The 22287-nt window shown below is 43.0% G+C and overlaps 1 protein-coding gene across 3 annotated transcripts in view; it reads left to right on the top strand.

The window, feature by feature from the left end:
* Positions 1-2613: 2613 nt before the first annotated feature.
* si:ch211-121a2.4 (transmembrane protein 205) overlaps positions 2614-22287 on the top strand; it is a 28555-nt gene continuing 8881 nt past the window's right edge. Inside the window, exons 1-4 of one of the 3 annotated variants that reach the window (XM_014123872.2) lie at positions 2614-2738; positions 17627-17773; positions 17876-18039; positions 18449-18575. In XM_014123872.2, the coding sequence (XP_013979347.1) occupies positions 17674-17773; positions 17876-18039; positions 18449-18575 (391 nt within the window). In that variant the 5' untranslated portion in view covers positions 2614-2738; positions 17627-17673. Of the gene's footprint in view, positions 2739-17626; positions 17774-17875; positions 18040-18448; positions 18890-22287 lie in introns of those variants that run through there. The other 2 variants (XM_014123869.2, XM_014123871.2) reach the window with 2 other exon arrangements.

Below are 22287 nucleotides of genomic sequence, written 5' to 3'. Positions count from 1 at the left end.
ACGTTGCATTCGAAGTGCAGCCAGGGTTGGTATGGCTGATTTTGGTCCCAGGATGGCCAACAGAGGCTTGTGATCTGTCAGTAGTTGGAACTTCCTTCCGTAGAGGTATTTGTGAAACTTCTTCACCCCGAATATTATGCTCAAGGTTTCCTTCTCAATTTAAGCATAATTTTTCTCACTTGGTGACAGAGTCCATGATGCAAATGCAATAGGGTGTTCTTCACCTGACGGTAGAACATGTGAGATGACGGCTCCTACTCCATATGAAGATGCATCACACGCGAGTCTCAGCTTCATCTCTGTCGTAGTGGGCAAGCCATTTGCTCTTTAGCATAAGCTGTTTTACCAGTCTTGACTGCTTCTTCGAATTCTGGAGACCAATTCCACTTTCGGCCTGCAGTAGTTGGTGAAGCAGATGCAACAATGTGGACAAGTTTGACACAAACTTTCCGTAATAGTTCCACTACTGAAGGTGGTAGAGGTTGGTGCTGACACGACGATGTCGTCCATGAAGCACTCAACATTGTCGATGCCGTCCGAGATCTGATCCATTGTGTGTTGGAATATCACTGGAGTTGTTGAGATCCCATAGGCCAAGCGATTGAATCTAACTAGTCCCTTGTGTGTATTGATGAGATCCCAAAGACCAAGCGATTGAATCTGAATAGCCCCTTGTGTGTATTGATGAGATCCCATAGGCCAAGCGATTGAATCTGAATAGCCCCTTGTGTGTATTGATGGTCAGATGCTGTTCTGACTCCGGATCAAGCTTCAGGCGTTGATAAGCGAATGCCAGGTGCAGCTACTGAAAACCTTCCCATCAGCTAGAGTGGAAAACAGATCTTCAGCGTTTGGTAGTGGATATTCCTCTGGTAGTATGCAGCAATTTACTGTGACCTTGTAGTCTGCACATTCTAACGGTCTTGTCTTTCTTTGGGACTACAGCGATTAGTCGCACCTCTCCACTTTCATGATGATGTTATTCTTCTGTAGGCGCTCCAGTTCTTCCTCTACTGCTTCCTTAAGAGCATAGGGAACTGGATGTGGCTTGTGAAAGATAGGCTTGGTTCCTTCTTGTACTCTGACTTTTGCTGTGAAGGGTTAGGGTTACTTGGCTTAGACCTTTGTGATGTGGGCTGCTTTGTTCTTGTGTTGCCTTGAGGACGGGACTGAGAAAAGTGTGACTTTTGTAAAGCTTTTTCCTCCACGTGTGTCTCTGACGATCTGCATGTCCCGATAGCTCAATAGTATTCCTGTGGGGAAGCTTGAGTCCATGTGCGATATCACAGGCTTTCTTGAAAGTCAGGTCCTTCTCAGACAGAAGCTTTCTGTGATACGCTTCACCTGTGAGACCACATACAAACTTGTCTCGGAGAGTGTCATCAAGAAATTGTGCAAACTCACATGTAATTGCCAGCCTTTTCAAATCAAGAATGTAGTCAGCCACAGTTTCCCCTTGACTCTGGTGACATTGGTAGAATCTGAAACGTTCTGCAATGAGAATTGGTTTAGGCTTGAAATGCCTTGAATGAGTTTCAGTCAGTTCCGCATAGGTTAACTCCACTGCTTTTATTGGTTCAATGAGACCTTTCAGCAATCCATACTCAGTTGGACCCAAACCTAATTTGCAGCCAGCCAACGCACAAAAAGCTCTAAATGGGAATCAAAATCCTCTTTTGTAGCCTCAAACTCTGGTACTTGACCAATGGTTGCCATTTTCAATGCACATTTTGTTGTTTCCTCATTCCTTGTATTCCTAATTTTCAGAATTTTCATCTAATTCTTTACTTTCTCCATTTCAGAAGTTTCTGCAATTTCTTCATTCTCTGCACTCATTTGTAATAATTTGACGTTTGTTATTTTTCGTCGTTTAAAAAAAGATGTTTTACAATATTTCTCCGCTGAGATCGCCTATTTTCAATGGGTTCAATGACAGTTCTTACTTTAAACACCAGAGGGCAGTGTCGCTATTCTGGACTCCAATATAGGCTTGCTACTTGGCAGCTCCCGAACACTAAAAGCTGTCATCAAGGCAAAGGGTGGCTACTTTGAAGAATCTCAAATATAAAATATATTTTGATTTGTTTAACACTTTTTTGGTTACTACATGATTCCATATGTGTTCCTTCATAGTTGATGTCTTCACTATTATTCTACAATGTAGAAAATAGTAAAAATAAAGAAACCCTTGAATGAATAGGTGTCCAAACTTGACTGGTACTGTATGCTTCAGTAAGGTTGGTTTCTTAGCGTTCATAGCAATGGTTATCAACTGTGCGCAGAAATGGAACGTAAATCACAGAAAATATATGTTGTGGTGGCAGCTGCAGAGAAGTATTTTGGTATACGAGATCTGACTTCAGAAGAGTTCCAGGGTGTGTTAAGGGATGGTGTCCTGTCCGCCCAGGTCGTTGGCATGGTGCAGGAGCAGATAGCATCAAAGTAGTGGAATGGGGTAGTGGGTTCTTAATGAGTGTAGTTTTTTTTTATGAAATAGTGGTGTGTAGGGTTAGTTGGTGGTGCAATGATTAATATTTATTTTCATTTTACGAACAAGAATAATTCATATAGTTGAATGTACTATAGGTTGGCCGTGACTGGTCTCACACTTCAGTACAGTAGGTGGCAGTGTAGGCAATCCGCCAACCCATTCCCAACGAAGAAGAGCGCCTCTCTCCCTCCAGTCAACAAGGAAAGGTGTCGTTTTCAAGACTGCAACAAACTGGTAGCTATTTGAGGTGCTGTTGAAATAACATTCATTTCCTAAATAGAGATTAATGGACGTTGGCCTGAAAAGCACTGATTACAAATGATTGAAATCTTTATGCACATTTAGGTAGCTAGTTAGCAAGCCTGTCTTGACTTCTCATAATTGGCTAGCTAACCTGCCAGGCAGCCAGCAGTTAGCTAGCAGCTACAGTACCTCTTTTGAAACATGACAACACATAAGTGAAGTAGCTAGCCAACGTAGTTCGTTGAAGGTGACATTGAAGCTGGCTTGTTTTATGTTTTTTTCCACACTGAGCAAATGGCTTGCCGGGTAACGTTAGCTGCCTATGTAGCATGCTGTAACCAGCTAGTTGGCTAAGTATGTCTGCAGCTAGTTAGCTAGTCATGTTCTATGCTGTCAGACGGATTTTAAAAAAACATGTTTTACTAGGCAAGTTAACACATTATTTACAATGACGGCCTACAAAAATGCCTTCTGCGGGGACGGGGATTAAACATACATTAAGTAAAAATATAGGACAAAACGCACATCACGACAAGGGACAACACAACATAGCATGGCAACAACACATTGTTCTGGGGTCGAAATAATCAAGGGACACAACAGTGTAAAGCTGTTGGGAAATAGCCGTAAGAATCGGACTACACGCTAATTACCAGTACCGAGTCGATGTGTGAGGGTACTAGGTAATTGAGAGCTATGTAGCGTTACATAACGTATACAGTACGAGTCAAAAATGTGGATAGCCTACTCATTCCAGGGTTTTTATTTTATTTTTACAATTTTCTACATTGTAGAATAATAGTGAAGACATCAAAACTATGAAATAACACATGGAATCATGTAGTAACCAAAAAGTGTTGTGTTGTGACAAGGTAGAGGTGGTACAGAAGATATACCAAATATGGCTAAGACCAAGTCCATATTATGGCAAGCTCAAATTAACAAAGAGAAATTACAGTCCATTCATTACTTTAACCCTTGTATTGTCTTAAGTGTCAAACGACCCGCCACTATGTTTAACAGCAGAGAAAACCCCCTAAATTATGTTTTTTAAACTTGAAATTTGATGACTTTTCCTTGAGTGACCCCAACATTAGAAAAAGTGAAACATAAAATAATTTACACACCAAAAAAAAAACACACACACACACAATGAGAAATTGAGATTGTGTGCTACTGATTGAAGTAGGATAAAACTAAAATGTGCATGTGCAGCGTCTCCCCTCTACGACCCCACACATGACTCAAGTTCACAGACAAAATAAAAACAATTTCAGACAAAATAAACATTTCTTGAAAACATTGTTTGCTAATGGTGAATGCAGTCAGAGGCTATAAAGGTGCTGCAGATGACAGTCCCTCCAGTTCTCTCTGCTGAAGCCATTAGTGCACGTTTCAGTGCCCAACAGGTCGTAGATCTGAGTTTTCTTTCTTCAGATGTCCAGGAGGAACAAGAGAACAATGGTTTAGAAGAGGTATCTGAAGAAGATGGGGAAGAACACAACCCAGAGCACGATGCATCATCTGCAGATGGAGAAATCCCCCAAGCTGAAAGATACATTTTTGTCAAAGAACAGCAAAATACCATGGTCCTTGTCACCATATGACAACCAGGGCAGGATGGCAGCACAAATGTCATAAGGATGGCCCCAGGGCACACAAGGCATGCAGTTGCCCAGGACATTGCCTCAACATTCTACATGTTCACACCAGCCATTGAAAAAATCATCCTGGAAATGACAAATTTGGAGGGTTTCCGTAAATAAGGAGACAACTGGAAAAGGATGGATGAGATTGACCTGCGTTCCTACATAGGGCTGCTAATCTTAGCGGGCGTGTATAGGTGGCGAGGCTACATGTAGTCTCTGGGATGCAGAGAGTGGAAGGGTGATTTTCCGTGCCACGATGCCACTGAAAGTCTTTCACACGTTCTCAAGAATGCTAAGATTTGATAACTGAGTCAAGACGTGTGAGAGACAAACTGGCAGCCATAAGAAGTGGGAGGAGCGTCTGCCATACCTCTACAACCCTGGCCCTAAAGTAACAGTGGATGAGCAAATGGTTCCATTCAGAGGTACATTTTTATATCTGTAATGTAAGTGATTCACTCTTAATTTTATGTATTGCTGTAACATTGATTTATGTGATTAGTATCAGTGTCACAGAAAACAATTACTGATAGTAATCTCTTTTGTCTAAAGGTCGCTGTCCTTTCCGGCAGGAAATGCCCAGCAAGCCAGCAAAGTATGGCGTCAAGATATGGGTGACCTGTGACGCACAGTCCAGCTACGCTTGGAAGATGCAAGTCTACACAGGGAAGCCGACCAGTGGAGGCCCGGAGAAGAACCAGGGGATGCAGGTTGTGCTTGATGTGTCAGATGGACTGAGGGGGCACAATGTCACGGGTGCCAATTTCTTCACCTCTTATCAACTCAGCCAGCAGCTCAAAGAAGAAGAAGATCACCATGGTTGGCGCAGTTAGAAAGAACAAGCCTGAGCTCCCCCCTGTACTCCTAGAAACAAGGGGGAGAGAGGCCTTCTCATCAAAGTTTGCCTTCACCACCACCACTCTAGTTTCGTACCTTGCAAAGAGAAACAAGAATATGGTCCTCCTGAGCACACTGCACAAAATGGCTGAGATCAGTGATCATAAGGACAGGAAGCCAGACATCATCCTGGACTACAACCACAACAAAGGTGTGGACAAGGTGATTGGAACTTACAGCTGCAGGATGACTGCCCACTGGTCATCTTCCATAACCTCATTGATGTGTCCTCATACAATGCCTTCATGATATGGAACAAGATCAACCTTACCTGGATGCCTGATAAGCGGAACAAGAGGGTGTTCCTGGAGCAGCTGGGAAAGGCACTTGTAACCCCACACATTCAAAGAAGGGAGAGCCAAAGGACTGTAAAACAAATACTATGTGCTGCACATGTGAGAAATACATCTGCAAAGTCCATGCGCACACACTTGCATACTTTCCTACATGTGCTAATTAGAGTTCATTGATTTATGTTCACGTTTTTGTTTTGTATCTAGTTTATTCTTATTTATTGTTTATACACCTTGTGGGTGGGGGTAATCGTTAAAACATGTGACAAGACCAGTATTTTGTAGTTGAATTCCTCATTGAACAGTATATAAGAATATCACTATGTTGCCAAAAAAGTTAAAAGGCTATTATTGTTTCCCTTCAATAAAATGCATTTAAGACTACTTTTTCACATTTCTGATTCTTTCTTAGGCTATACAAGTGCTGTCTCTTGCAAAAAAATTTTTACACCTATGCAGTACCTTTAGCAATAATAATAATAATAAACCTCTACTTTAGTAAAGAACTATTGACAGGTGTGTTGTAATAAAAACAAGTAGTGTAGACTGCATTTAATCAGTGTTTCTGCATTGTGACGAGGGAAAACCCAGATATTTACAACGTTTGAAGAATGACGGGTTGTTTCTTCATGCAAATATATTTGGGGTTAAATTCTATTAAGCTACTTTATTTTAGGGGTTTAGTGAAGGCGGGTAATTTTTTTTACCCTTAGGACAAGGGGAGTATACAGAATGTTAAGACTACACAAGGGTTTAAGACATGAAGGTCAGTCAATCTGGAGAATTAAGGACTTTGAAAGTTTCTTAAATTGCAGTTGCAAAAACCATCAAGTGCTATGATGAAACTGGCTCTCATGAGGACTGCCACAGGAAAGGAAGACCCAGAGTTACCTCTGCTGCAGAGGATACGTTAATTAGAGTTAACTGCACCTCAGATTGCAGCCCAAATAAATGCTGATTTACAGAGTTCAAGTAACAGACACATCTCAACATCAACTGTTCAGAGGAGACTGTGTGAATCAGGTCTTCATGGTCGAATTGCTGCAAAGAAACCACTACTAGGACACCAATAATAAGAAGGGACTTGCTTGGGTCAAGAAAAACAAGCAATGGACGTTAGACTGGTGGAAATCTGTCATTTGGTATGATCAGTCCAAATTTGAGATTTTTGGTTCCAACCGCCGTGTCTTTGTGAGACGCAGAGTAGGTGAACGGATGATTGCCGCCTGTGTGGTTCCCACCGTGAAGCATGGAGGTGGTGGTGCTTTGCTGGTGACACTGATTTATTTACAATTCAAGGCACACTTAACCAGCATGGCTACCACAGCATTCTGTAGCGATACGCCATCCCATCTGGTTTGGTCTTAGTGGGACTATCATCTGTTTTTCAACAGAACAATGACCCAACACACCTCCAGGCTGTGTAAGGGCTATTTGACCAAGAAGGAGAGGGATGGAGTGCTGCATCAGATGACCTGGCCTCCACAATCACCCGATCTCAACCCAATTGAGATGGTTTAGGATGAGTTGGACCGCAGAGTGAAGGAAAAGCAGCCAACAAAGGCTAAGCATATGTGGGAACTGTTGGAAACGCATTCCAGGTGAAGTTGGTTGAGAGAATGCCAAGAGTGTGCAAAACTGTCATCAAAGGATGGCTACCTTGAAGAATCTGAAATACAAAATATATTTTAATTGAACGCTTTTCTGTTACATGATTCCATATGCGTTATTTCATAGTTTTGATGTCTTCACTATTATTCTACAATGTGGAAAATCGTAAAAAATTAAGAAAAACCCTTGAATGAGAAGGTGTTAACTTTTGACTGGTACTGTAGGTAGGGATAAAGTGACTAGGCAACAGGATAGATGAACAGTAGCAGCAGCGTAGTGCCTTTGGCAAAGTTTTCAGACCCCTTGACTTTTTCCAAAATTTTGTTAGGTTACAGCCGTATTCTAAAATTGATGAAATCATTTATTTTTCCCCTCATCAATCTACATATAAGATCCCATAATGACAAAGCAAAGACAGGATTTTAGAAATGTTTGCTAATAAACAGAAATATTACATTTACATAAGTGTAAGATGGCGCCGGAGAGGATGGCTGCCGTTTCATGGGCTCTTAATTAACCAACAGTGCTGTTTTGTTTGTTTTCTAAGCATTGTTTGTAACTTATTTTGTAGATAATGTTGCAGCTACCATCTCTTATGACAAAAAGATCTTATGGAAATCAGAACAGCGATTACCCACCTTGAATTGGACGAATAATTTATCTTTAATGAGTCGGACGAGAGGGATTTACTCCAGACACCTGAACAGGCCCTAACCCCTGTCATTCGCAGAAGATAAGAGACAGAAAAGATATCGCGGAAAGAGATCGGGGTGCCTTGTGAGGATCCGCAGATGATTGGTTAATCTGCCCTCGCCATCCGTACTACTGGCCAACGTACAATCGCTGGAAAATAAATTGGACGTGCTAACGTATATACATATATCTTACCAACGGGACATTAAAAACAGTAATATCTTATGTTTCACTGAGTCGTGGCCAAACAACGACATGAAAAACATACATCTGGCGGGTTATACACTACACTGGCGGATTTTAACAGCTGCCTCTGGTAAGACAACGGGTGACAGTCTATGTATATTTGTAAACAACAGCTGGTGCACGATATCTAAGGAAGTCTCGAGGTTTTGCTCGTCTGAGGTAGTGTGGTCAACAGCTTATCATGAGATACTCTATCTACCTAGAGAGTTTTCATCTGTATTTTTTGTAGCTGTCTACATACCACCACAGACCGATGCTGGCACTAAGACCGCACTCAATGAGCTGTATACTGCCATTTGCAAACAGGAAAACGCTCATCCAGAGCCAGCGCTCCTAGTGGCCGGGGACTTCAAGGCAGGGAAACAAATCCGTTTTACCTCATTTCTATCTGCATGGTAAATGTGCAACCAGAGGGAAAAACACTCAAGACCACCTTTACTCCACACGCAGAGACGCGTACAAAGCTCTCCCTCGCCCTCCATTTGGCAAATCTGACCATAACTTTATCCTCCTGATTCCTGCTTACAAGCAAAAATTAAAGCAGGAAGCACCAGTGACTAGATCAATAAAAAAAAGTGGTCATATGAAGCAGATGCTAAGCTACAGGACTGTTTTGCTAGCACAGACTGGAATATGTTCCGGGATTCTTCCGATGGCATTGAGGAGTACACCACATCAGTCTCTGGCTTCATCAATAAGTGCATCGATGACGTCGTCCCCACAGTGACTGTATGTACATACCTCAACCAGAAGCCATAGAGTACAGGCAACATTCGCACTGAGCTAAAGGGTAGAGCTGCCGCTTTCAAGGAGCGAGACGCTAACCCGGAAGCTTATAAGAAATCCGCTATGCCCTCCGACGAACCATCAAACAGCCAAACCCTCAATACAGGACTGAGATCGAATCATACTACACCGGCTCTGATGGTCGACGCGCAGCTGTGGCAGGGCTTGCAAACTATTAGACTACAAAGGGAAGCACAGCCGAGAGCTGCCCAGTGACACAAGCCTACCAGACGAGCTAAATTACTTTTATGCTTGCTTCAAAGCAAGTAACACTGAAACATGCATGAGAGCACCAGCTGTTCCTGAAGACTGTGTGATCACGCCCTCCGCAGCCGATGTGAGTAAGAACTTTAAACAGGTCAACATTCACAAGGCCGCAGGGCCAGGCGGATTACCAGGATGTGTACTCCGAGCATGCGCTGCTTCACTGACATTTTCAACCTGTCCCTGACTGAGTCTGTAATACCAACATGTTTCAAGCAGACCACCATAGTCCCTGTGCCCAAGAACATTAAGGTAACCTGCCTAAATGGCTACTGACCCGTAGCACTCATGTCTGTAGCCATGAAGTGCTTTGAAAGGTTGGTCACGGCTCACAACACCATCATCCCAGAAACCCTAGACCCACTCCACTTTGCATACCGCCACAACAGATCCACAGATGATGCAATCTCAATAGCACTCCACACTGCCCTTTCACACCTGGACAAAAGGAACACCTATGTGAGAATGCTATTCATTGACAACAGCTCATCACTGAGCTAAGGAACCTGGGACTAAACACCTCCCTCCGCAACTGGATCCTGGACTTCCTGACGGGCCGCCCCCAGGTGGTAAGGGTAGGTAACAACACATCCGCCACGCTGATCCTTAACATGGGGGCACCTTGGGTGCGTGCTCAGTCCCCTCCTGTACTCCCTGTTCACTCATGACTGCACGGCCAGGCATGACTCCAACACCATCATTACATTTGCCGATGACACAACAGTGTGGTAGGCCTGATCACCAACAACGACGAGACAGCCTATAGGGAGGAGGTCAGAGACCTGGCCGTGTGGTGCCAGGACAACCTCTCCCTCAACGTGATCAAGACAAAGGAGATGATTGTGGACTATTAGGTAAAAGAGGTCCGAGCACGCCCCCATTCTCATCGACGGGGCTGCAGTGGAGCAGGTTGAGAGCTTCAAGTTCCTTGATGTCGACATCACCAACAAACTAACATGGTCCAAGCACACCAAGACAGTCGTGAAGTCTCCCCCTCGGGAGACTGAAAAGATTTTGCATGGGTCCTCAGATCCTCAAAAGGTTTTACAGCTGCACCATCGAGAGCATCCTGACCGGTTGCATCACTGCCTGGTATAAAAGCTGCTCGGCCTCCGACCACAAGGCACTACAGAGGGTAGCGCTTACGGCCCAATACATCCCTGGGGCCAAGCATCCTGCCATCCAGGACCTCTATACCAGGTGGTGTCAGAGGAAGGCCCTAAAAACCTATTCCCCCTCGGGAGACTGAAAAGATTTGGCATGGGTCCTCAGATCCTCAAAAGGTTCTACAGCTGCACCATCGAGAGCATCCTGACTGGTTGCATCACTAGTCATAGACTGTTCTCCCTGCTACCGCACAGCAAGTGGTATCGGAGTGCCAAGTCGAGGTCCAAGAGGCTTCTGAACAGCTTCTACCCCCAAGTCATAAGACTACTGAACATCTAATCAAATGGCTACCCAGTCTACAGTGAGGGAAAAAAGTGTTTGATCCCCTGCTGATTTTGTACGTTTGCCCACTGACAAAGAAATTATCAGTCTATAATTTTAATGGTAGGTTTATTTGAACAGTGAGAGACAGAATAACAACAAAAAAATCCAGAAAAACACATGTCAAAAATGTTATAAATTGATTTGCATTTTAATGAGGGAAATAAGTATTTGACCCCCTCTCAATCAGAAAGATTTCTGGCTCCCAGGTGTCTTTTATACAGGTAACGAGCTGAGATTAGGAGCACACTCTTAAAGGGAGTGCTCCTAATCTCAGCTTGTTACCTGTATAAGACACCTGTCCACAGAAGCAATCAATCAATCAGATTCCAAACTCTCCACCATGGCCAAGACCAAAGAGCTCTCCAAGGATGTCAGGGACAAGATTGTAGACCTACACAAGGCTGGAATGGGTGAGAAGGTGACAACAGTTGGTGCGATTATTCGCAAATGGAAGAAACACAAAAAAAACTGTCAATCTCCCTCGGCCTGGGGCTCCATGCAAGATCTCACCTCGTCAATGATCTCAAGGCAGCTGGGACCATAGTCACCAAGAAAACGATTGGTAACACACTACGCCGTGAAGGACTGAAATCCTGCAGCGCCCGCAAGGTCCCCCTGCTCAAGAAAGCACATATACATGCCCGTCTGAAGTTTGCCAATGAACATCTGAATGATTCAGAGAACAACTGGGTGAAAGTGTTGTGGTCAGATGAGACCAAAATGGAGCTCTTTGGCATCAACTCAACTCGTCGTGTTTGGAGGAGGAAGAATGCTGCCTATGACCCCAAGAACACCATCCCCACCGTCAAACATGGAGGTGGAAACATTATGCTTTGGGGGTGTTTTTCTGCTAAGGGGACAGGACAACTTCACCGCATCAAAGGGACGTACCGTCAAATCTTGGGTGAGAACCTCCTTCCCTCAGCCAGGGCATTGAAAATGGGTCGTGGATGGGTATTCTAGCATGACAATGACCCAAAACATACGGCCAAGGCAACAAAGGAGTGGCTCAAGAAGAAGCACATTAAGGTCCTGGAGTGGCCTAGCCAGTCTCCAGACCTTAGTCCCATAGAAAATCTGTGGAGGGAGCTGAAGGTTTGAGTTGCCAAACGTCAGCCTCGAAACCGTAATGACTAGGAGAAGATCTGCAAAGAGGAGTGGGACAAAATCCCTCCTGAGATGTGTGCAAACCTGGTAGCCAACTACAAGAAACGTCTGATCTCTGTGATTGCCAACAAGGGTTTTGCCACCAAGTACTAAGTCATGTTTTGCAGAGGGGTCAAATACTTATTTCCCTCATTAAAATGCAAATCATTTTATAACATTTTTGACATGCGTTTTTCTGGATTCTTTTGTTGTTATTGTGTCTCTCACTGTTCAAATAAACCTACCATTAAAATTATAGACTTATCATTTCTTTGTCAGTCGGCAAATGTACAAAATCAGCAGGGGATCAAATACTTTTTTCCCTCACTGTAAGTATTCAGACCCTTTGCTATGAGACTCGAAATTGAGCTCAGGTGCATCCTGTTTCCATTGATCATCCTTGATGTTTCTACAACTTAATTGGAGTATTTAAATTCATTGGACATGATTTGAAAAGGCACACCTGTCTATATAAGGTCCCACAGTTGACAGTGTATGTCAGAGCAAAAACCAAGCCATGAGGTCGAAGGAATTATCCGTAGAGCTCTGAGACAGGAGTGCCGAGGCACAGATTGATGAAAAACTGCTCCAGAGCGCTCAGGACCTCAGACTGGGGTGAAGCTTCACTTTCCAACAGGAGAATGACACTAAGCACACAGCCAACACAATGCAGGAGTGGCTTCGGGACAAGTCTCTGAATGTCCTTGAGTGGCCCAGCCAGAGCCCAGACTTGAACCCGATCAAACATCTCTGGAGAGAACTGAAAATAGCTGTGCAGCGACACTCCCCATCCAACCTGACACAGTTTGAGAGGATCTGCAGAGAAGAATGGGAGAAACTCCCCAAATACAGGTGTGCCAAGCTTGTAGCGTCATACCCAAGAAGACGAGGCTGTAATCGCTGCCAAAGGTGCTTCAACAAAGTACTGAGTAAAGTGTCTGAATGCTTATGTAAATGTCCTCAGCATAAGGTGCACCTGTGTAATGATCATGCTGTTTAATCAGCTTCTTGATATGCCACACCTGACAGGTGGATGGATTATCTTGACAGAGGAGAAATGCTCACTAACAGGGATGTAACACATTGTGCACAAAATGAGAGAGAAGCTTTTTGTTCGTATGTAACATTTTGAGGATCTTTTATTTCAGCCCATGAAACCAACACTTTACATGTTACGTTTATATTTTTGTTCAGTGTAGCTACATATTGAACTTTCATTCTCTCAGGCCAGGGGCACAATGTATGTATTTATGGTTGCATCAGAATCACTGTTATAATCATTGGCCAGTACGGAGAATTAAGTAAAACCACAAGTCCAAATCCCTGTCTCCATCCATGGCTAATGTCAAAAGGGGACAATTTTAGCTAGGTAGCCACCGGAGGACAACACAACAATTCAAGTTGTTTCTGTCAATGATATATTGGAGTGAAGCCAAATCCAAACTGGCTTCCCTTGACCCTTTTTTTTTTTTAAATCAAGGGAGGCCAAATGCTTGCTTCTTTTGCATTCAATGCTACGGGGTGGCAACAATATCACTCTTTTTGACCAGACAGCATCATACGGATGGCCTAAACAGAGGGGCTCTGATTTCTCCGATGAGATACATTCAGCCTCTTGCGAATTGAAGAAAAAGTATGAAACAGAGACGAAAGATATAAAATGTATTTGAGAAACTTGGCTTCCATAAATGCACTCCACTGAGAGAACAGTATGACTTGGGTGGCTGGAGTCGTAGACAATTTGAAGGGATTTCCTCTTACACTGCCTGGTATAGAGGTCCTGGATAGCAGGGAGCTCTACCACACTACCCTCTGTAGCGCCTTGCGGTCAGATGCCGAGCAGTTGCCATACCAGGCGGTGATGCAGCCAGTCAAGATGCTCTCAATGGTGTAGCTGGAGATCTTTTTGAGGATCTGAGGACACATGCCAAATCTATTCAGCCTCCTGAAGAGGAAGAGGCATTTTGTTGTGCCTTCTTCACGCCTGTTGGTGTGTGTGGACAATGTTAATTCCTTAGTGATGTGAACACAGAGGAACATGAAGCTCTCAACCTACTCCACTACAGCCCCGTGGATCGTGGCATGCTTGACCCTCTGTTTCCTGTAGTCCATGATGGGCTCCTTTGTCTTGCAACATTGAGTGAGAGGTTGTTGTCCTGGCAGGTCACTGACTTCCCTATAGACTGTCTCATCGTCGTCGGTGATCAGGCCTACCACCGTCATGTTGTCAGTAAACTTGATGTTGGAGTCGTGCGTGGCCATGCAGTGAACGGAGGGTACAGGAGTGGCCCGCGTGTTGAGGGTCAGCATGGCGGATGTGTTGTTGCCTACCCTCACTATATGGGGGCGGCCTGTTAGGAAGTCCAGGATCCAGTTGCAGAGGGAGGTGTTCAGTTCCAGGGTCCTGAGCTTGGAGGGCACTATGGTGTTGAACACTGAGCTGTGGTCAATGAACAGCATTCTCTGATAAATCGATAAGATTGAAGTACTGCTAGTTTTGTCTTTTTCATCAGCATGCTAGGCTAGCTAATTCTATAGCAGCCCATTGGATTCCATGAAAATGCGACGCCTAGAATTGGTTGCTTTAATATTAGCTTGCCTAAAATGCTGACGGAAAGGTTTCATTGTAATGCTCCTCGTTTTTAATCTTCTTGATTTGTCAGTTGGCATAATTAGTACACTGACATCTCCCATCACTGGATTGAGGTACATTTTCCAAGACATATCTCGCGCTGTCCTGATCGTGGCATCGCCACGCTCTGACTAGAGAATGTAATTAACATGTAGTCGAATTCTTATAGCTACAAGGGAAACAGAGTTAACCCGTCTGGGCCAGTGGGACGCTTGCGTCCCACCCTAATCAACAGCCAGTGGAATCGCGTCGCGCTAAATGCAAAACCTCATAAATGCTATAACTTCAATTTCTCAAACATATGACTATTTTACACCGTTTTATAGATACACCTCTCCTGAATCGAACCACGTTGTCCGATTTCAAAAAGGCTTTACAGCAAAAGCAAAACATTAGATTATGTCAGCAGAGTACCCAGCCAGAAATAATCACACAGCCATTTTCAAAGCAACTAGCATGCATCACAAATACCCAAAACACAGCTAAATGCAGCACTAACCTTTGACAACCTTCATCAGATGACACTCCTAGGACATCATGTTACACAACACATGCATTTTTTGTTCGATAAAGTTCATATTTATATATAAAAACAGCATTGCGCATGACGTTCAGAAAATCTTTTCCCTCAAATGCTTCCGATGAATCAGCGCTACAATTTACAAAATTACTATTCGAAAACATTGTTAAAATGTAATATTGTCATTCAAAGACTTATAGATTAACATGTCCTGAATGCCATCTCTTTGCCAGATTTAAAAATAACTTTACTGGGAAATCACACTTTGCAATAAACGACGTGGTATGCCCAGAAAAAAAGTCTAGGCTATAAATGTTGGAGCCATCTTGGAACGATCAACCATCAAAAATACTATTGTAAATAATCCCTTACCTTTGATTATCTTTATCAGAAGGCACTTCTAGGAATCCCAGGTCCATAACAAATGTAGTTTTGTTCAAAAAAGTTAATAATTTATGTCCCAATAGTGTTAGCGCGCTCCGAAGGCTAGTGAAAATGTACCGTGTGCGTCTGACTTGTCGTCAGGAATGAGCCCAAAAAATATATTTAAGTTCGTTCAAACATGTCAAACGTTGTATAACATAAATCTTTAGGGGCTTTTTCAACCAGGGCTTCAATAATATTCCATTGGGACGATTGCATTGTCTTTCAAAACGTTTCGAAAAGGGAGAGTACCCATGGGCGCCGACGTCACAATGGTAATGGCCCATCCCCTGTGACCAAGATAAACATCGTCTCTTTCAGTCAATTTTGATAGTAGGAGACTCAAACCACTTTGTAAAGACTGGGGACATCTAGTGGAAGATTGATTCACAAGCCCCTGTGTGTTTCAATGGCAAATGTTTGAAGTGATATCCACACATCAGATTTCAGTTTCCTGTCAGGATTTGTCTCAGGGTTTTGACTGCCATATGAGTTCTGTTATACTCACAGACACCATTCAAACAGTTTTAGAAACTTTAGGGTGTTTTCTATCCAAATCAAACAATTATATGCATATTCTAGTTACTGGGCAGGAGTAGTAACCAGATTAAATCGGGTACTTTTTTTTATCCGGCCGTGCAAATACTGCCCCCTATCCCCAACAGGTTAACCTGTTGGGTCTAGGGGGCAGCATTTGCACGTCTGGATAAAAAAAATGTACCCGATTTAATCTGGTTACTAATCCTACCCAGTAACTAGAATATGCATATACTGATTATATATGGATAGAAAACACTCTAAAGTTTCCAAAACTGTTTGAATGGTGTCTGTGAGTATAACAGAACTCATTTGGCAGGCAAAACCCTGAGACATTTTCTGACAGGAAGTGGATACCTGATGTGTTGTATTGACTTTAAACCTATCCCATTGAAAAACACAGGGGTTTAGGAATATTTTGGCACTTCCTATTGCTTCCACTAGATGTCACCAGCCTTTACAAAGTGTTTTGAGTCTTCTGGAGGGAGATCTGACCGAACAAGAGCCATGGAACGGTGATGTCCCATTAGACACCTGGCGCGCTACTTCATGTTGGGTACCCTCGTTCCAATACGTTATAAAAGACTATGCATTCGTCCACCTTGAATATTATTCATGTTCTGGTTAAAAAGGCCCTAATGATTTATGCTATACAACGTTTGACATGTTTGAACGAACGGAAATATATTTTTTCCCCTCGTTCATGACGAGAAGTCCGGCTGGCTTACATCATGTGCTAACGAGACGGAGATTTTTGGACATAAATGATGAGCTTTTTTGAACAAAACTACATTCGTTATGGACCTGTGATACCTGGAAGTGACATCTGATGAAGAGAATCAAAGGTAATGGATTATTTACATAGTATTTTCGATTTTAGATCTCCCCAACATGACGTCTAGTCTGTATCGCAACGCGTATTTTTCTGGGCGCAGTGCTCAGATTATTGCAAAGTGTGATTTCCCAGTAAGGTTATTTTTAAATCTGGCAAGTTGATTGCGTTCAAAAGATGTAAATCTATAATTCTTTAAATGACAATATAATATTTTACCAATGTTTTCTAATTTTAATTATTTAATTTGTGACGCTGACTTGACTGCCGGTTATTGGAGGGAAACGATTTCCTCAACATCAATGCCATAGTAAAACGCTGTTTTTGGATATAAATATCAACTTGATAGAACTAAAAATGCATGCATTGTCTAACATAATGTCCTAGGAGTGTCATCTGATGGAGATTGTAAAAGGTTAGTGTATCATTTTAGCTGGTTTTATGGTTTTGGTGACCCTGTCTTTGACTTGACAAAACATTACACACAACTCTTGTAAATGTACTGTCCTAACATACTCTAAATTTATGCTTTCGCCGTAAAACCTTTTTGAAATCGTAAAACGTGGTTAGATTAAGGAGATGTTTATCTTTCAAATGGTGTAACATAGTTGTATTTTTGAAAAATTTGAATTTTGACATTTATTTGGATTCAAATTTGCCGCTCTTGAAATGCACCTGCTGTTGATGGAGTGCACCACGGGTGGCACGCTAGCGTCCCACCTAGCCCCAAGAGGTTAAGTGGAGTAGCTAGCTAGCTAGTTGTACATTGCTGTCATTCTGAAACTAGACTTTCACCTCTGGCCCAGTAACCTGCTACTGCTGGTGACTTAGTGGGGGGTCAGAGAGAAATAACCCTGTGTGTCTGCTTACAGGGATCCAGGCAGAGAGAAAGTGGTGGAAGGAGACGGCTGGACTGACAATGACCACTGAAGGGGATCCCAGCCTCTCGGCCAAACTGCTGCAACTGGTGCTCCTGTCCACCTATTGGGGCATGCAGATCTGGTTTACCTGCATATCTAGTAAGTACCTTGACCTCTGATCCCCTTAACCCTGTGAGAGGGTGTGTGTTGGGGTGTGTGATGGACAGTACTCCTATAGGGCTCCTGTGTGTTTTTGATCAGGCATTGTGATGGACAGCCACCTGAACAGACACACATTTGGTTTGATCCAGAGCAGACTGGTTCCGTTCTACCTTCACCTGGGCTCTCTCTGTGCCTTCCTCAACCTGACGCTGTTCGCTGTCTACCACCCTGCAGACCTGCTAGATGACAGAGAGGCCTTCCAGGTAACCCTGACCCTTGACCCTACCACCCTGCTAGATGACAGGGAAGATTTCAATTGCATACTCATCTCCTTCTCAAAACCCATTGGATTAGAAAGCCAGAGGTCCCTCCCTTCAGACCTTCTCCTCCAATGGGTTATGAAAAGGAGAGGACGTGAGAAGTATGCAACAGATTCTCCCAGGGAGACCTTCCAGGGACACAAGGAGTCCTGACCGTGGGAGAATCCTCTCCTCATAACCCATTGGAGAAGGTCTGAAGGGAGGGACCTCTGGCTTTCGAGAAGGAGACGAGTATGCAATTTAGATTCTTCCCCAGATCTGTAACCTTGTCAGGGACTCGATTACATCTGGAGTCATTCCTCTAATCAGCTATGCAGCTGCTTTCATACATACTTTGTCTCTCTCTCTGTAGATTGGGGTATACTTCCTGTGTGTGTCAGTAGCAGCGGTCAACGCCCAGTGGTTCGGTCAGATGACATCAGAGATAATGGAAGACATGCATCTAATGGAGCAAGCCCAAGGATTGGGCCAGGACATTGGTCTGTCTACCAATAGGGAGGCTTACGCCAAACTGTGTGAGACAGACGGTAGATACAGGCGTCTGTCTGGTCGGCTGTGGCTTTACAGACTATTGTCTTCGCTGTGTAACATCTGCTGCATTACCTGCAATGCATACAGCCTGTACTACCAAGCAGAGAACCTTACTTCACTATAGCACAGTTACTAAGTCTGCAGTATCTATTGGCTGGGGAAATAAGGATGGTAAGTCCACGGGTGGCTGGAATGAATGGTAGGGACACATTAAAATCATGGTTTCATACCATTCACATTACTATGAGCCGCCCTACCCTCACCAGCCTCCTGTGGTTAAATCTAGCAACACTCGGGTTTGTTCTTTTTCAAGTTATCAGCCATTTTAATCTTCTACTAGAGGAGAGGTGGATGGGTGTATTTTATTATACTAGAGGAGAGGTGGATGGGTGTATTTTATTATACTAGAGGAGAGGTGGAGGGGTGTATTTTATTATACTAGAGGAGAGATGGAGGGGTGTATTTTATTATACTAGAGGAGAGGTGGAGGGTTGTATTTTATTATACTAGAGGAGAGGTGGAGGGGTGTATTTTATTATACTAGTGGAGAGGTGGAGGGGTGTATTTTATTATACTAGAGGAGAGGTGTATTTTATTCTACTAGAGGAGAGGTGGAGGGGTGTATTTTATTCTACTAGAGGAGAGATGGAGGGGTGTATTTTATTATACTAGAGGAGAGGTGGAGGGTTGTATTTTATTATACTAGAGGAGAGGTGGAGGGGTGTATTTTATTATACTAGTGGAGAGATGGAGGGGTGTATTTTATTATACTAGAGGAGAGGTGGAGGGGTGTATTTTATTCTACTAGAGGAGAGATGGAGGGGTGTATTTTATTATACTAGAGGAGAGGTGGGGGGGTGTATTTTATTATACTACCAGAGGAGAGGTGGAGGGATGTATTTTATTATACTAGAGGAGAGAAGGAGGGGTGTATTTTATTATACTACCAGAGGAGAGGTGGAGGGGTGTATTTTATTATACTAGAGGAGAGGTGGAGTGGTGTATTTTATTCTACTAGAGGAGAGGTGGAGGGGTGTATTTTATTATACTACCAGAGGAGAGGTGGAGGGGTGTATTTTATTATACTACCAGAGGAGAGGTGGAGGGGTGTATTTTATTATACTAGAGGAGAGATGGAGGGGTGTATTTTATTATACTAGAGGAGAGGTGGAGGGGTGTATTTTATTATACTAGAGGAGAGGTGGAGGGGTGTATTTTATTATACTAGAGGAGAGGTGGAGGGCTGTATTTTATTATACTAGAGGAGAGGTGGAAGGGTGTATTTTATTATACTAGAGGAGAGGTGGAGGGGTGTATTTTATTCTACTAGAGGAGAGGTGGAGGGGTGTATTTTATTCTACTAGAGGAGAGGTGGAGGGGTGTATTTTATTATACTAGAGGAGAGATGGAGGGATGTATTTTATTATACTAGAGGAGAGGTGGAGGGGTGTATTTTATTATACTAGAGGAGAGATGGAGGGGTGTATTTTATTCTACTAGAGGAGAGGTGGAGGGGTGTATTGTATTATACTAGAGAGATGAAGGGGTGTATTTTATTATACTATAGGAGAGATGGAGGGGTGTATTTTATTATATTGTAAGTCGCTCTGGATAAGAGCGTCTGCTAAATGACTTAAATGTAAATGAGAGGTGGAGGGGTGTATTTTATTATACTAGAGGAGAGGTGGAGGGGTGTATTTTATTATACTAGAGGAGAGGTGGAGGGGTGTATTTTATTATACCAGAGGAGAGGTGGAGGGGTGTATTTTATTATACTACCAGAGGAGAGATGGAGGGGTGTATTTTATTATACTAGAGGAGAGGTGGAGGGGTGTATTTTATTATACTAGAGGAGAGGTGGAGGGGTGTATTGTATTATACTAGAGGAGAGGTGGAGGGGTGTATTGTATTATACTAGAGGAGAGATGAAGGGGTGTATTTTATTATACTAGAGAGATGAAGGGGTGTATTTTATTATACTAGAGGAGAGGTGGAGGGGTGTATTTTATTATACTAGAGGAGAGGTGGAGGGGTGTATTTTATTATACTAGAGGAGAGATGGATGGGTGTATTTTATTATACTAGAGGAGAGGTGGATGGATGTATTTTATTATACTAGAGGAGAGGTGGAGGGGTGTATTTTATTATAATAGAGGAGAGATGGAGGGGTTTATTTTATTATACTAGAGGAGAGATGGATGGATGTATTTTATTATACTACCAGTGGAGAGGTGGAGGGGTGTATTTTATTATACTACCAGAGGAGAGGTGGAGGGGTGTATTTTATTATACTACCAGAGGAAAGATGGAGGGGTGTATTTTATTATACTACCAGAGGAGAGGTGGAGTGGTGTATTTTATTATACTAGAGGAGAGGTGGAGGGGTGTATTTTATTATACTACCAGAGGAGAGGTGGAGGGGTGTATTTTATTATACTACCAGAGGAGAGGTGGAGGGGTGTATTTTATTATACTACCAGAGGAGAGGTGGAGGGGTGTATTTTATTATACTACCAGAGGAGAGGTGGAGGGGTGTATTTTATTATACTAGAGGAGAGGTGGAGGGGTGTATTTTATTATACTACCAGAGGAGAGGTGGAGGGGTGTATTTTATTATACTAGAGGAGAGGTGGAGGGGTGTATTTTATTCTACTAGAGGAGAGGTGGAGGGGTGTATTTTATTCTACTAGAGGAGAGGTGGAGGGGTGTATTTTATTATACTACCAGAGGAGAGGTGGAGGGGTGTATTTTATTATACTAGAGGAGAGGTGGAGGGGTGTATTTCATTATACTACTAGAGGAGAGATGGAGGGGTGTATTTTATTATACTAGAGGAGAGGTGGAGGGGTGTATTTTATTATACTAGAGGAGAGGTGGAGGGGTGTATTTTATTATACTACCAGAGGAGAGGTGGAGGGGTGTATTTTAGTATACTACCAGAGGAGAGGTGGAGGGGTGTATTTTATTATACTACCAGAGGAGAGATGGAGGGGTGTATTTTATTATACTACCAGAGGAGAGATGGAGGGGTGTATTTTATTATACTAGAGGAGAGGTGGAGGGATGTATTTTATTATACTACCAGAGGAGAGGTGGAGGGGTGTATTTTATTCTACTAGAGGAGAGGTGGAGGGGTGTATTTTATTATACTAGAGGAGAGGTGGAGGGGTGTATTTTATTATACTACCAGTGGAGAGGTGGAGGGGTGTATTTTATTATACTACCAGAGGAGAGGTGGAGGGGTGTATTTTATTATACTAGAGGAGAGGTGGAGGGGTGTATTTTATTATACTAGAGGAGAGGTGGAGGGGTGTATTTTATTATACTAGAGGAGAGGTGGAGGGGTGTATTTTATTATACTAGAGGAGAGGTGGAGGGGTGTATTGTATTATACTAGAGAGATGAAGGGGTGTATTTTATTATACTAGAGGAGAGGTGGAGGGGTGTATTTTATTATACTACTAGAGGAGAGATGGAGGGGTGTATTTTATTATACCAGAGGAGAGGTGGAGGGGTGTATTTTATTATACTACCAGAGGAGAGGTGGAGGGGTGTATTTTATTATACTAGAGGAGAGGTGGAGTTTGTATTTTATTATACTACCAGAGGAGAGGTGGAGGGGTGTATTTTATTATACTACCAGAGGAGAGGTGGAGGGGT

This window comes from Salmo salar, chromosome ssa10 (genome assembly GCF_905237065.1).
Source record: "Salmo salar chromosome ssa10, Ssal_v3.1, whole genome shotgun sequence".
Classification (NCBI taxonomy): domain Eukaryota; kingdom Metazoa; phylum Chordata; class Actinopteri; order Salmoniformes; family Salmonidae; genus Salmo; species Salmo salar.
Note: the sequence above shows the minus strand (reverse complement) of the source record. Positions and strands in the feature narration are given on the sequence as shown.